The following is a 17152-nucleotide window of genomic DNA, read 5'->3' as shown; positions in this document are numbered from 1 at the left end:
TATTTATTTATTTCACAGACAGAGATCACAAGTAGGTGGAGAGGCAGGCAGAGAGAGAAGTGGAGGCAGGCACCCTGCTGAGCAGAGAGCCCGATGTGGGGGTCGATCCCAGGACCCTGGGATCATGACCTGAGCTGAAGGCAGAGGCTTTAACCCACTGAGCCACCTAGGCGCCCCTCTCCTCTGTTTTAAAGAGTGTAAGACAGAGTCAGGAAATTATCTGTAGACCACTGTGTAGGTATTTTGCCTGAATGTTTTTTTTTTTTTTTAATCTAATCTTACACAACAAAAGAAAAAATACAAGAACATTGATTTAGTATATGTTTTAAACAGCCCTCCTTGGTCAACACACAGCTAAACACACACCCAAAACAGGTGTGGAGATGAGAGAAGACAAGTCTCATGCTTTCCCTTCGGCTCTGGAAGATGTTTCTGGCCATTCAATTAGAAATAATTTTCTCTCACATTCTAGAAATTTATAACATTTCTAAGAAAATACTCAACCCACACTGTCAGCATGTGGAGGAAACTTTTGATTCTGCTCTTAACTGAGGCCTTCTGTCATTCCTTTTTCTAAGAACATGCTCATCTCAGAATGCTATAAGGGACTAAGTTTCTTTCATAAAACTGGGATACCCATGGGGAGCCTGGGTGGCTCAGTGGGTTAAGCCTCTGCCTTCGGCTCAGGTCATGGTATCAGGGTCCTGGAATCCAGCCCCGCATCGGGAAATCTCTGCTCAGCAGGGAGCATGCTTGCCTCTCTCTCTCTCTCTCTGCCTGCCTCTCTGCCTATTTGTGATCTCTCTCTGCGTCAAATAAATAAATAAAATCTTAAAAAAACAAAAACAAAAACAAAACTGGGATACCCAGCAGACTTGCTGGTTCATATTCCAAGGAGAAAGGAGAGAGAAGAGTCTTTAGTTTTAATGCATAACAATATAAGAGAATATTGTAAATGTTTTTGTATCGTTCTAGTTTAGTTCTTTGGAATTGTCCTTTACCTTTTAAATCATAATGTTAAACTAGGTGGCAAAGGGAAAGAGTATTTGAGGCAAAGTAAATCTGTAACCTTTGCTTAGTTACTTGAGCAGACAACAGTATATTGTCATTAAAAGGCAGGGAAATAGGTGGCAAAGCCATCACTGAGCAAGACAGTGGGCCACACTTACTGATTGTCTTCTGTGTGGGCTATGCCCAAAAGGAGAACCATAGAATTGATCCCCCCCTGCACTTGGAAAAAATCACAGAATGAGAAAAGATAGGGTGTGCCCCCCCAATTTACATCTCAACAGCAGTGATGAAGGCAAGTTAACAGACCCCATTCGTCTCCTTCCTTTCCTGCTTGCACAGCATCTAGACTTCTCTCACTGAGCCTCCTATCACATTGTTTTGATCTTCCTTTCTAGACATAAACATAACTAACTAAAGATATAAAAGACTTGAGCTTTATTGGGGGGAAACTATATCTGTATTTGTTGCTTCCAGGAGTCAATAAACTATGGCCCTGTGGGCCAAACTTGAGGCCTATTTTTGTATGACCGCTTGAGCTAATATTTTTTTTTAAACATTTTTAAATGTTTTTGACATTTTTAAATGATTGTAAAAAAAAATAAAAATAAATTTAAAAGAATATGCAACAGAGATGTACATGGCTTTGTAAAGCCTAAAATAATTTGCTGTCTGGCCTTATGCACAAAATTTTGCTGATCCTTGTTTTAAAGAATGCATGCCCCATTCTGGATGAGTCATAGGAACCTTGGGGAGATGTATTATTTAGGGAATATATTATTAGGGAATAGACAAAGTTCCTGTAAAAAAGGGCCCCAAATGTGTGCTGAAAGAGGGATGTCTCAAAGTGCTCACAGAAGGTCTATTTCCCTTTCATGGGACAACCTGGTTCCAGGCTGATGGGCAGCTGCACCACATTATTCAAGGCCCCACATTGCCCTTGTCCTCATTGAAGAACTTGGCTTACTACCTTAGTATCCCTGCTGCAGACCCAGGGAAAGGAGAATGGAGGCCAAGGAGTTTCCTTTCTAATACTAAATCTGAATTCCAGTGCATATCACTTCTACTCACATCCTGTTGACCAGAACTTGTCACCTGGCGACGTTAGGTACAAAGGAAACTAGGGAATGTAGTTTCTAGCTGGGTAACCATGTGCTATGGTAAATGTGGTATGTCTTATTACTAAAAAGAAGAGAATTATTGCTATTGGGGGACAACTAGCATCTCTGCCACATTAAGGTAGACAGTTCATAATTGGGATGATTGTTGATCTTCATTTCTTTTCTTTTCTTTCTTTCTTTTTTTTTTTTTTTTTAAGTTTCTTTTAAGTGTACCAGAATTCATTGTATATGCATCATACACAGTACTCTATGCAATACGTGCCATCCATAATACCCACCACCGGGCTCACCCAACCCCCCCTTCCCCTCCAAACCCTCAGTTTGTTTCTCAGAGTCCACAGTCTCTCATGGTTCATCCTCCCCTCCAATTTACCCCAACACTCTTCCCCTCTCCATCTCCCCATGTCCTCCATGTTATTCCTTATGCTTCACAAATAAGCGAAACCATATGATAATTGACTCTCTCTGCTTGACTTATTTCACTCAGCATAATCTCTTCCAGTCCCGTCCATGTTGCTACAAAAGGTGGGTATTCATCCTTTCTGATGGAGGCATAATACTCCATAGTGTATGTATATGGATTGCGTCCATGGTCAAAGGAGCGAGACTGATACAAAGCAAAGGTCAAGCAAAGCTTTATTTTGCACCAAGCATCGAGAATCAAACTGACTGGCCAGCCGTCTCTTGCAAAGAGGCGACCCCTCCCAGCCTCACAGACCAATATTTATAGAGCAAAGGCCACGTGGTTGAGCCTGGCCACACACAGGTGGCCAATTGAATTATAATTCACCTTATAGTAGCTATTTGAATTAGCCTATCACTCTGGTCAGGATTGGCACCCAAAAGGCGCCCAAAAGGCAGGGCCCACATTCTTGGGTGGTTAGAGAGGTGCTTTCCTGATTGGATGTCTCCACCTGGCTTGACTCATCCTTGTATTCTGGGCTCTGTTACCTCCCCCTGACCTGACACGTCCTGGTATTTGGGCTCTGTTATCAGGGGCTGGTCAGTCATATTTTACTGGTTTCCCAGACTTGTTTCTAAGTAAGTTCCTCTGAGGGGGCAGGTTCAATCTAAGTTTACTGCATAAACAACAAAATGGCTCACTCTGGCTAAGCAAGCCCTTACATATGGACCATTTCTTCTTTATCCATTCGTTCATTGAAGGGCATCTTGGTCCTTTCCACGGTTTGGTGACTGGCCATTGCTGCTGTGAACATTGGAATACAGATGGCCCTTCTTTTCACTACATCTGTATCTTTGGGTTAAGTACCCAGTAGTGCAATTGCAGGGTCATAGGGAAGCTCCATTTTTAATTTCTTAAGGAATCTCCACACTGTTTTCCAAAGTGGCTGCACCAACTTGCATTCCCACCAACAGTGTAAGAGGGTTCCCCTTTCTCCACATCCTCTCCAACACATGTTGTTTACTGTCTTGTTAATTTTGGCCATTCTAACTGGTGTAAGGTGGTATCTCAATGTGGTTTTGATTTTAATCTCCCTGATGGCTAGTGATGATGAACATTTTTTTCATTTGTCTGTTAGCCGTTTGTATGTCTTCATTGGAGAAGTGTCTGTTCATTTCTTCTGCCCATTTTTTGATCTTCATTTCTGAATGCTCAGCACATAGCAAGTGCTCAGTTTTAAATCTGTTGAATTAATGAAAGTGAATGGAAAGCTGAAGGCAATCCTTAGCTCTGGAATAGACTCCTAGGGAGAAATCCAAGCCTTGAAATAGGAGAGGTACTGGTTGTGATGGGATTAGATTTAAGGCTCCTGAGAATGGATGAATCAGCAGTGGTGATTATATAGCTTCTAGTAAGGTGAAATCCAGAAATTAATTTAGTCAGTAAGCGAATCTTCTCTACTTTATCCAGGGATAGTATCAGCATTTAAATAGTGAATTGGATTTAGAAAAACTTAAAGGAGTGGGGAAAAGTCCAACAGGGTGGTAAGATGGGATGGGGTTGGGAGTTGGGGTGGTATCCAGTCTGATAAATGAGGCAAGTCTAGTAGCCCTCACATTTCAGAGCCAGGCAGGCAGTCATCATTTGATAAATCTAGCGTTCTCATACTCTTTAGTAGATTTATCCATTCCTGAGGCACAGCATAGAGAATTGGCAAGATCCCAACAAAGCTCTAGAACATGAGATTGGTGTGTAGGGCAGAGACCAGAGTTCTAGGCTAGGAAACTGAAGCAAAAGTCCAACTTTGTAGGCTGGGAAATGATTAAGTTTAGAGGCTGCCCAAATTCTCAGAGCTCTTTTTTGTTAATACTTAAGTCTGAGCCCCTTCTTTGGTTTTGTGGTATCACTATAACTGGCTCAGAAACTGAGAGGAGACAGATATGGGGCCTGGGGTAATAAGGGCAGGGATTGACATATAATCCTGTCTGGACTTATCCAGAAAACTTTGCTGATCCATGTTTTAAAGAATGACATCCCATTCCAGATGAGTCATAGGAAACTTGAGGGAGATGTATTACTTAGGGAGTAGGCTAAGCTTCTGTAACAAAGAGTACCAAATGCAGTGCTTAAGAAGGATGTCTATTTCCCTCTCACATAAGTCTCAAGGTAGGCCCATCCAGAGTTGATGAGCAGCTCTGCCACATTATTCAAGGCCCCACATTGCCCTGTCTTCATTGAAGAACTTGGCTTACTACCTCAGTATCTCTGCTCCAGACCCAGGAAAGTGAGAGTGGAGGGCAAGGAGTTTCCTTTCTAATACTAAACTCTGAATTCTAGCACATGTCACTTCTACTTGCATCCTGTTGACCAGAACTTGTCACCTGTCCACGTTAGGTACAAAGGAAACTAGGGAATGTAGTTTCTACCTGGGTAACCATGTGGATTAGAGAAACTAGATTGAGAAACTGAATATTCTGTGCTGTGTGTCCTTTGGTACCTTATAATGAATGTTGTTTTCTTTGTTGCAGTGAAAATAATAATCATAAAAAAAGAAATGTAGCATGATTTTGATAGGGTGATTAATCATGATAACTGATATTTTGGTGTCTTGTTATTCCAGGATAATTTGATTATTCTAATTAAAGAAGGATAAAAGCAGAACAAACTCCCAAAATTAATGTCTCAGGTCAAATTGGCCTATTAGGTGGAAGATGAGATTGTGCATTTCAGCACTTCAGCCCTGCGTAATTGATGGAGCCCTGTTTGCTAGCTCTTTGGCTATTCAGCAAAGATTCTGTTAGAACCTGCTTGTGCAGTCTGGGGTTGCACAATATATAACCTTCACATTTTTTATAAATGTGTAAACCTATATATTATGGATCCCTATTCCTTACTCTTGCTAATTAATGGGTATCAACCAAATGTTCGAGATACATAGGAGAGATCTCACCCTGATCCTGTTAGTTTTCTTTTTCTTTTTACACTCATAATTTGACTAAAGCTGAGCCAAGCCAAGCACACATATGGGTGAAAAGATAGCCAGATTTTTCATTATATGTGTGTATAAATATATATATGAATATATATAAATAAATAATATATAAATATATATGATATTTCTTTTTCTCTCTCTTATCCTTCTCAGGGACTGAATGAATATTTGATCAGACCTCAATAACAATAAAGGAATAACTTGTGATTCAGTTTTCACTTAAAAAGTTAGCTTCTGTGCATTTCTCTTTTGCACTTAGAATCACTCTTTTAATTGATATGAAAACCTTACAAAGAGAAATTATGTGTGCATTTAAGATATAACATATATACTATATAGAGGATGATTTACAAGAGGGGAAAATGTCCTAATTCATGAATTTATATAGTTTAATGTTAAGATGAATACATTGTTAATTTAAGCAATACCTCATACAGCAGTAACTGGAGTCAGTATATGAAGGTGCATTTGAACCTTCTGGTGTATGGCTAAGGGTAAGACCAGTGAAAAATTGACTTTTCTTCCTTTTTTGAAAAGACATTCATGCGTTTCATTTATTAAAGGTTTCAATGCAAGGCCAAAGCATGTTTCATGAAGTATGATAGTCCATGAATTTAATTTTACTTATGCATTTAAGGAATTGGCTTCGATATTAGCTCACAGATTATATGCATTTAGTTTGGGTTCAATTTGATAATACATTTTGGATTGGTTTAAATAAAGATCTAGTAAATTACCAATTCTTAATTCTGCTACATATATTCAAATGATATTGTTGGAACTGCTGTCTATAGGTAATGAGGCAGTATCAGGAACACAACCAGGAATACAATGTATATTGAAGTTGTGGTTATCATTGCCATTGTCATTGTCCTGGTCATCATCCCTTTCATTTACTTAGCGTCTCTGTCTATTTAGTCATAGTCTTGAGCAGTATTCCAGTTAGGAGAAGAGATGATGAAAAGAGATCTCTGTTAGCTCATTTAGCCTCTTAATTTTGCTGGTAACAAAACAGCTGGTAACTTCCCTGGTGAGTTTGAGGGAAGCTTCACACTAGCCAAAAGCATTAATCTGATTATAAACTCAAGTGCCAATTTTAATTTTAATCTACATTGAGGATTATAACAGTGAACTAAACGAGAATACTCATTGTAGTTAATTACTACTGCTGTCTCTGAAGAACAATGTACCTGGGAAGCCAAATTACTATCAGAAGTTTACTGGTTAGCCTGGACTTGAAACAAACAAAATGGAGTGATCTACATAACTCATTATCTGTTATGTATAAAATTTTAATACTGTAATTTTAAACTCAAAATTATAGACATTTTATTGTTTGTAGCCTTCCTACATTCTTACCAAATTTTGTGCTATTTCGTTCGTGAATATTCCAACATATGAGTCATAAATGATTTGCTTAATGTCAACTATTTAGTCACTAAATCCAGGAGTAGAACCTGTTATTTGTTTTTGTTTCTTGGAATGGTGTGGGTGCTTATGTTTTAATTTCTGATATATTCATGTGTGTATGTTTTTATGTGGTTGGATATTCACAAAATTAAGCCAACGATTTTGTAAATAATACACGAAGATACATATGCTTATTATGCATTGAATCAAATTATAATTAGCTGTTGATTAGAAAGAAACTTTTGAGGTTGTTTTGGTTTTTCATGGCAATAAAATATAGAAGGAGAAGTTGACTTTCCAAGAGTATGTACTGGGGTCAGCTGGTAATATGAGGGACGGATAGACAGCTAAAGGGTGAAGATGTGGTGTCATCAGATATGGGGTTGCCCCATTAGAAAGTTGTGGGTTACTCATATGTTTTGCCCAATAATTTTTTAAGGAGAATTACTTGAAAATTGTCTTTTAAAAAAGCCTTTGGTTTTATAGTTCATATCTCAATAGTTTAGAATATCTAGCTGAGAAGATTATGTAATTGAACTGTTTTGTAGATTTGTAAAGCTTAAATTGATCTGAAAATCAAGAAAAGTGTATTTTTCTTTAGAATTTATTTTTATAAAAGTTAAGTTAAAATCAGGGTTTATTTACTTTCCAGAGCACTCTGGAAATCACCATCACCATCGCTTTGGTAGGGTACTACCATGTAATAATAGGAAACACGTTGGCTTGGGTGGGGATTCTGGCTCCGCCATTGAATTTGGTAGGTTCATTTGTTTATATCCTAATTGTTTCTGATAGCTCTGTTGGAGAAGGTCACAGAGAGGACATGACCTCGGATTGACCTCAGCAATCAGAGGCTTCTCCCCTCCTCCCAGTCCTTGAAATGCTCACTCTGCCCACCATTCCCACAGTGGGAGTCATTTTCTGGGAAGCATTCGTGAGAGCAATGTATTGTGGCGACCGTGTCGATTGGTATAACTTGAGTGAATCCAGTTAAGGCTTCTGTATAAATTTGAGATTTTTGCCAGCAGATGGAAAGATCTGTGTCCTGCGCCTGCCCAAGGCAAGCCTTGTAAGTAAGTTCCCTTGCTTATTAAACCTGCCCCCTCCCAATCTGGAGTGGCCTGCCTCTTTTGTCTCTCCTTGCCCTCTGGGTCTGAGGCCTGTTTCAGATATCACTGGGGAAGCTCCCGAGGTTTCAAACCAGCAAGTTTCTAATAGAGTAAATTCATAGAAATGAGCTCTGATTTTGAGCCACGTGAGGCGAAGATTGCAAGGGTCTGGGCTTCTCTGCCTCTCTTTCCTCATCTGTAATTTCTGTTACTGCAGAGCAATAATCCCATTTATTCAGAGTTGCTCTGAGGCTTAAATGAGATTGTTCATATTTAAGGGCTTTGCAAACTACATATATAGTGTTAATCAAATTTTAGTGGCTTTGAAAATCGTAACTCTTACTTTGCCTTGAAAGTTTGCACTGTAAAGGCATGGATATTTTGAAGGGAGAGTAAGAGCAATGGACAGGAACTAGTTCTGACTTCATATATTTCTACCTGAATTTAGAAGATAACAGCCTTTCATAGTTAGAGACTGAAAAAAAAAAAGTCATTTGGTGAGTTTTGGCACGGTCTAAGTCAACCTTCTTAGGCCTGAGATTAGACTGTTTTTATAATTGAATTTGCACATGGTATTTGTATTCATCTGGTTGAGTGGGGGAAAATCAATTTAGGTTTTAATATAGTGCAGATGGGGTAGAGACCTGTCGGTGGCAGAGACTCATTTGGTTCATGATGGCTGTTGTAGTCATGTGGTTTAAGTGTGAAAGAAGAAAATAATTCTTCCCAATTTCTTAGTTATTGTTTGGTGGACAAATCCCTTCTCCTTTACTAACACACCAAAAATACTTAAAGAAGCACCAGCCTGACTCTCCTTTTCAGTGAGCACTCGTGTTTGCTACCACATACATGCTTCCATTAATTTCCAGTCTATTTTTGAAATAAACCAGTCTCTCTCTCCCTCTTTCTTCCCTTCACTACAGTGTATATGGGGCTACATAACATAATGCTTAAATTCCTAAAAATTGTGACAACGTTCATTGGGGAACCCATCACTCCATCTTGGTAGCCTCCTGACTAAAAATGAATATTTTGATGGGATCGCTTCAGAACCTCTTCATTACTTATCGATAACTGCTTGAAAAAGCCACGAGTTTTTGGTTGTTTTTTTTTTTTTTAAGAGTTTTTTTAGGCTCTGCACATAATAAAATTGGAAAATGTTGAAACAAAGTTTTGTTTTAAACACAAGTGATTCTGCAATTAAGAAGCCCTGCTCCAGCATGGGTGTGTTGATTAGTTTTTTCCTTTCCTTTTTTTGAAGATTGTATTTATTTATTTGTCAGAGTGAGAGAGAGAGAGCATGAGCAGGGAGAGGGGCAGAAGGAGAAGCAGACACCCTGCTGAGCAAGGAGCCACACGTGGGACTGGATCCTAGAACCCTGAGATCATGACCTGAGCTGAAGGCAGATGCTTAACTCCCTGAACCATCCAGGCATCCTGTTGCTCAGTTTTTCTATGGGGTTTTATAGCAGTGTTTAAAGGCCACTCTTATCAGCTTGTTTTTCTCTGAAGAGGCAATTTGAAATGATCTCTGTCAGACTTTCATTGAAAAGAAATTCGGTTTACATTGATTTTTGTCCCTAAATGAATGATCATTCATAGTTCTGTAGAAATAGAGAGTGGTAGACAGGATTTTATCTTAAGAATAATTTGATTGCCAAAAACTTTTATGCCTGTTTCCAAATGCGGGAACTGATATTTTATGGCTGAGTTTGGGATACTTAGAATGAAAGAAAGCTTTTTTTTTGTCGCCACAACGGTATCATGGCTGTGGGTAGTTTTAGCGAATTCCACAGTCTCACTGCTTGAAAGAGTAATAATGGTAAGTATCCTAATCCTAATAGCCAACACATGGTGTTTACTACATGCCAAGCATAGCTAATAATCTGCATAGCTGGCATTGAAACCTCATTCTTCTGGGTTCAGAGTGTGTTCTGCCAGCCACCACTCTTTATTTCTCTATGTTTGGTTCCTAACAGGAGGCTTTGTTGAGAAATTGCTTCATCTATATCTGTATTAAATTATTAATTCTGAAAGCTGAAATGATAAAAATGAAGTAAAATTAATTATCACATGATGGGTTTCTTTGACTTGATTTTCTGGTGGAGACTAAAATTAGGTCTATAGTAATAATTATGGGAACTCAGAAGTCTCTCTGAACACTGTATAATCCTTGAGATGAAAATAGAAGGCAGGAATGTTAATTTTACAAATTGAGAAACATAAATGCAAATGAGGAAAGTGACCTTTCTTAAAATCACTACTAAGCTAGTCGCTTACGGAACTAAAAATGTTGTCTTATGTAATTACTTTTTTTCTGGATTATTTTCTATGTTGGAGCTCTCTTATTTGCATTTCTGTTTGTGAGTGGCAGTTGAGCTTAGATAAAGGATGCCACGTTCAGGAGGCAGTGTGATTTAGTGGAGAGAATACTGGACCAGAAATTATCATCCTCATCAAACTTCTGGCATGCCAGGTGCCTTTGGGTGAATCACAGGGTTATTCCTTGGTTAGTTTCATGCATTGAAAAAGGAAGTAGTAATGGTTGTCCCTTGTCAAGTTTCCAAGGCTTTATGACAACCAAAATGAAATGTGGGTTCAAAGGGAAAAATAGATCATTATACATTTTTGAAGGATACATGTTGTAAAGTAGCAGATGTGCAGCATTATATATGTGTATATATTAGGTTATATATATTGTTGCTACTCTGTGTTAGATTTAGTTTTTTCATGGTTCATCCTTTCGTCCTCTCATTCTTGTGATTTCTATGATTTCAGATACTATATTCTGATGACTTCTAAATGTATATTGCCAACCTTGATCTCTCTCATGAGGTCAAGTTCTGTGGTGCCGCCTTCACAGAGAACACTCCTACCTGTGTGTCCCATCGCACATCAGAATGACCATTGCTAAAACTGATAGCCCATCTGGGTACCATCACGCTCCCACTGCATTTCCTTTCATCTGGTCTCTCAAGCTAGAAACATTAGATTTGATTAGCTTCAGTTTTCTCTTTCTTTTGCCTTTGCATGTGTTTTATTAGTGACCAAATTCTTTAGATTCTGTTTTCTAAAAATCTCTGGAATTCTACCACTCCTGTTTATTCCGATGCTCCTCATAGAATTCAGGCCCCCATCAAGTCCTTCCTGGACTCAGGCATAATGAATTTATGAAAAGCAGGTTTTTAAGAGCAACAATAGATTTAAATAATATTAAGGTGAGGTGAGGGTGGGTAAGAGATGGTGTTCTGTTGACAGCTGAAAGTATGATGCAGTCATGATTTATACTTCCTAGAAGTGCTCTCTCTGTCACAATCAAGTAATCTTCAGCTGTGTCCTGGGCCCCTGGGCTGGAGGTGCCAGGTGAGGAGACCATCTTGAGGTCACAGTCAGTCAGGTGAGGTTTTCTCCTTTCCATTGCCTTCCATATTGTCCCGCCCCATAACACAGGTGGGAAGTTCATGCAAGTCTGTTTGTAAATCTCTGTGTAAAGAATTTGGTTAATCGAGATAGAGGGGGGAAAAAAAAACCAAAAAACCAACGACAGTCCAATATTATTTCTTCTATCACTATAGTATGAACTGAATGGGATTTCTGCTGGCATGTTTGTGTTGGACGGTTCCCTCCTTCTTACAAGTCACCTACCCTCATTGAGTGGGCAAAATAGGGAGGATAATGGCTGGGAGTAGAGCTTGGAGAGATGATTTGGTTTGGGAAAGGTAGTTTAGGGATGTCGAAATGTGATGTTTAAGATTTGTGAAATCTAACAGAAGAGTCTATGATCATCCGAGTTGAAAGTTTCTCAAGAGTTTTCCCTATGTTCAGCTTTCTACTTTCTTCAAATAACTTTTTGTATGGCCATCAGAGAAATTTTTCCAAAATTGAGATTGACCAATTTTTTAAAAAATGTTTCTTCACCTATCAAGTTTCCTTCACTGTGTTTTCAACCATGGTGCCTTACATTTTTATTAATGATACTCAAATGTAATCTACTCTTTTAGATCCTTCTTCCTTTCATCTTAAGTTCAATCTTTTTATATATCATTTCATCTAAAACAAAACAGAGAAAGCTTGCAAAAATAATGCAATCTCTCAACTCTCCCCAAAAATCTGACTCCAAAAACAGTGGAAAATAATATAGAGATTAGTGATGGTTGTCTATGCATACCAAATGACAAAACTGCTATAAACCCTCCGTAAACATCTCTTTTCTAAAAGTTCACTTGTAAGGCAGTTGTGGCCCAGTTCTAAACTCTTTTTCTCCCCATGGATGAGCTCAAGCTCTCCAGGCCACATCTTTGGATCTCTCTGTGGGTCTGATCTTCATTTCTCTATTCAGTGCAGTCCTTTCTCTGCTTCTCTCATTTGCATCCCCATCTATTATCCTGTTCAGCAAGACAAAGGATGCCACTCAAACTCTACCTGCCTGAAAAGGGGGGGAAGCACAATAAATATTTATAATTTAATTTTAATTTGCTTTTATCTATCAAATTAAGATGAAGTGATGAAGTTTGTGAGTGATTTACTTGTGTATAAATTGGAGTGGATTAAAAGTTGACACTAGATGAATTATTCTCACAGAATTACATTTTGTATGTGTCCTTGAGGAAGTGGAACATTTTGGAGCTAGGAAGAATTGTATGGAATCCCCTCCATAGCCAGTCTTATCCCTGAAGGAACTTGGGGAGAAACTATTGTGTTGACTATGGCAGAAATTGTAGATTACTGTTATGCTTTTGAGCTGTGTATATTGATTGGAGCAGAGGAAGTTTCCTTTTTGAAACAAGAAATTTCTTTTTCCCAAAACTTTGAAAAGATATCCTGGGTGTGACTTCAGTGCCCTGGATTAGTCTCATTCCTGAATCAGTGGCTGTGGACGGGGTTTGGTGTTGCTCTGACTGGTGTAGAGGGAAGTCTTGTGTTGAGAGTGGGGTAGGACCATTTTTCAGTGGTAAATATCATTTCTCAGTGGTAAATAAGAGGGTTTCTTTTGTTTTATACTATTTGGGGTTTTTTGTTTGTTTGTGTCTTGTCTATATTTTTTTTAGCAAGGGTGTAAATTAATGATGGTGACAGAAATCACAGGTACATTGGCACGGAAGGTCCTGCCTATCCAGCTTTACTATTCAGGCCCATCCCGCAATGGCTGCTAGTCACTGTTTCAGCCTCGTCATGCCCTTTTACACCTTTCTGCTTTTTCACACACTATTCCTGTGACTGGAATGTTTTTTTCTCTCTTTTCTACTGGTCGACTCCTGATCAAATGCCATCTGTCTTCTGAGATCCTTCCCTCCACATGATGTTGAATATTTTTCCCCTCTGTGATCTGTCCACACTTTGTTCCTACCTGTATGACAGCACTTCTTTCACTGTACTGGGATTATGCAACCCTTCCTCTATTTTATGGGTATTTTGAGGACTTTTCCATGTCTGTCCACTCTTGGTGATGGACACAGATCACAGATGGATACATCTTTATTCCATAAATTTATGGGGCTAGAAAGGTATGAAACTTTGGATTAATCCTATAATCTGTTTCATCGAGGTTGTGGTTTTCAGTAAGATTTCTGCTATACTGCTGCTGAGGGAATGCTTGGAAATGTGTGGGAGAACTTTGGGTTGTCATAATGACTGCAGTCAGGTGTCACTGGCATTTACTGGACCCGGACCAAGGGGGTTAAATGTTCTGCAACATATGGGGCAGTTTTGCATAAAGAGGGATTGTTCTTTCTAAATGCTGGTAGTTTTTCCATTGAGAACTACTTAACCTAGTAGTTACCTAGACTACCTAGTCTAAAGTGAGTATAGTTACTTAGTCTACCTAGTCTAAAGCATAGAAATGAGGAGAATGGTTTGATAACAACGGAAACTTTTTCTGGCTCCCATCAACTCTTTGCATATACTATGAATAGGAGAGCCTTCTGCTCAGTTAGCAGATGGCTTGAATGATAGGTTTTTTTCTATCCACTAAATCCATTTCTATCTGTATTGCCCCCATACCCTCTGGGTCCTGAGGTGGAGTGCAAGACTAAATGAGGTAGAAGTGTAGGGTCCAAGTTTCTGCTCTTCCAGGGCTTCCCTTCCTTGGCGAGGCTTTCTGGGAGTCTGGAGAGAGGGACATTGGAATGAAGTTCTATGTATTTCTTTGAACAATATGGTAAGACAATTTGATCTTAATGTTTCATCCACTGCACAGAAGGCTGAGAGTGACTAATTTCAATGATCTTTTTAAAAATCTATTTATAGCATGCCTTCTGGCTAAAGACATCAATGTGGAAGGTGACACATAGATTTAAATCCCGTTTTCCGTCATGAGGTGTCAGAAAAGCTAAATGGCTCTATCATGGTCTTTTAGGTCCTATTCTAGGAAGTACATCTTTTTGCTCATGGTTGACACTGACGTGGTTGTGGTATCCAGGATAAAATATGTCAGGAGAAAACTTGGGAGCACACTTCTTCAAACAGGCTTCTTTGATTCTTTGCCTCAAAGGGGACATTTTTGAAAAAAAGATTCCTGGAACAAAAGTTTAGTAATTGGTTGACTGTCTGGTGTTCTATTAACTATGTAGCATTTAAGTCTTGTTTAAAGAGTCTGAAACTTAGTATATCAGTTGTCACTTGATAATGTTTTTTTGAAAGATGCTGCATGGAAAAGATACTTTGTAAAATCAAATTTTAGTCTATTTAGTGTATCTTTCCTTTTTTTAGATACTCCCAGAAGTATAAAGGCTTCCACCGCCACAGCTGAGCAGTTTTTTCAGAAGCTGAGAAATAAACATGAATTTACTGTTTTGGTGACTCTAAAACAGACCCACTTAAATTCTGGAGTTATTCTCTCCATTCACCACTTGGATCACAGGTGAGTGTGGCTGCTGGGGTTTTCGTGTTTTCGTTATACATAGTTAAATGAACATATTCAGAAGAAGTAAACAAAAGCAAGATATACTCTACACAAGATTGGTAGGCAACAGCTAGAATAATTTTGCTACATTATGCAAAATCACCAACACCAGTAATTGAGATCAGCTAAGATGCAGACGGAGATGGATGTTGCTAAAAGCACACAAAAATCACCATTCCTAAGACACACTTATGAATGACTAAATTCCTCATGAAATTTCTTCCTCAGTGTTAAAGACAAATATATTTCTTCTTAATTTGTGTATAGCCACAAAAATACTATATTCAATTTCTTTAGGAAATTCCCTGGGTCTAGAATTTAATAGTCTTATAGTTTTAGCCATTGACAGATAACTGCTTTTTTGACGCACCTCTCAGACAGCAGCAGTTACAACTATGTTCTTGGATGTGTATTAAATTAAAATACTATGTAGTATCTCCCAGCTTCGCACATGTGTAGAAGCATGATTAGGAGAGTTTGTGGGAGTAATGGTGAGGGGGAGGGGAGGGGAAGGAGGAGAAGAGTCATTCATGACTCTGTGTAAACAGAGATTGTTACTGAATAATAGCAAACATCTCCAAATGATTCCTTCCTTTTTTTCTTTAAAGATGTATTTATTTGAGAGAGAGAGCACATGATCCTGTGTGCTTGTGAGTGAGTGGGGGAGGGGCAGAGGTTGAGAATCTTCAGGCAGACTTCAAGCTGAGTGTGGAGTCTGATGTGGGGCTCTGTCCCAGGTCCCCGAGATCATGACCTGAACTGAAACCAAGAGTTGGATCCTTAACTGACTGGGCCACCGAGGCATCCCCTAAATGATTCATTTGTGAAAGAATAACTACAGTTCTGATAATGCAAGTTCCTTCATTTTCACGTTTTGAATACCCACTCCATGACTTACTAACTGTGGACCTTGAGCAAGTCACATAGCCTTTCTGTAATACAGTTTTATCAGTTGTGAAATGGGAATAGTGATAGCCTATTTCATAGCTTGTGGTGAAAATTAAAGAGTTTATATATGTCAAATGTTTAAAATATATAAGAGGTTTTAATGATCCTTTTCAGGTGTGGGCAGAAACCCTCTTTTCTTGGTTTATCTTATCAGAGATGAGGCAACCTAGGTCTTTATAAACCTTTATTAAATACTGGGGCGCCTGGATGGCTCAGTGGGTTAAAGCCTCTGTCTTCGGCTTAGGTCATGTTCCTAGAGTCCTGGGATCCAGCCCTGCATTGGGCTCTCTGCTCAGCAGGGAGCCTGCTTCCCCCTCTCTCTCTGCCTGCCTCTCTGCCTACCTGTGATCTCTGTCTGTCAAATAAATAAATAAAATCTTTAAAAAGAAATAAATAAAAATGAACCTTAATACTAAAGAGCAAACAGAAGCATGAATGTGTGAGAACAAAACAGAGCATGCTGATGTAGAGAGCATGGTACCTGATCACACTCTACCTGGATTATTCTATTAAGGCCCTGCCTTATTCCATCTGTAGCCCCAGAGGGTTGGCATAACTTCCTAGGCCCCTCACTTGGGCTTCTTTCCTCCTCTAAGTTCTGACCTATGATTGAGAGGAGGGCGCCACACTAGAGTTCACTTGGTAATTGGATTAAGACCTTTAAGGCAGAGCAAGAAAAGGAGAGGTGCCATCTTCAAAGGTTCACTCGGGCTTTTCTTCTTGGTTTGTTTCTGGTGCCAGGGATAGGCCTTGTCTTCAAGTAATTGATACCTGAACTCCTTGCTTACAGTGCTTTGATTTTGCCTATCTCACCTGGGCTTTAGGCAACATGATTCACATTTAATAAAGGAACATTGTTCCTTTATAGAGCAGCCTGATTTATTGCTGATTCTTTCTCCTCCTCCTCCTCCTTCTTTTTAAGATGTATTTATTTGCAAGAGAGAGAGAGAGCATGAGTAAAGGGAGGCACACAGGGAGAGGGAGAGAATCCTCAAGCAGACTCCCCACTGAGCACAGAGCCTGGCACAGAGCTCGATCCCAGGATCCTAAGATCATGACCTGAGCTGAAATCAAGATTTGGACACTTAACTGACTGAGCCACCCAGGCTCCTCTAGAGCTGTTTATTTATGCTTGTGAAAAAAAAAATTTTCTCCTGTATTTTGGACATTAGATTTTTCTGCTGGGTAACTTTTCCCCACATGGAACTCATTCAGCCTCCTTCCAGATGGCATATCCTTATATCCACGATGGCTACTGCA

The 17152-nt window shown here is 39.1% G+C and overlaps 1 protein-coding gene across 5 annotated transcripts in view; it reads left to right on the top strand.

Annotated features, from left to right (window-relative positions):
• NELL2 (neural EGFL like 2) overlaps window positions 1–17152 on the top strand; it is a 400918-nt gene that overhangs the window by 102937 nt on the left and 280829 nt on the right. For all 5 annotated transcript variants that reach the window (XM_059402952.1, XM_059402949.1, XM_059402951.1 and 2 more), the window contains exon 4: window positions 14752–14902. In XM_059402952.1, coding sequence (XP_059258935.1) covers window positions 14752–14902 — 151 coding nt within the window. The remainder of the gene's footprint in view (window positions 1–14751; window positions 14903–17152) is intronic.

Source organism: Mustela nigripes, chromosome 6 (assembly GCF_022355385.1).
Source record: "Mustela nigripes isolate SB6536 chromosome 6, MUSNIG.SB6536, whole genome shotgun sequence".
Lineage (NCBI taxonomy): Eukaryota > Metazoa > Chordata > Mammalia > Carnivora > Mustelidae > Mustela > Mustela nigripes.
This window is presented reverse-complemented; position numbering and strand designations above follow the sequence as displayed.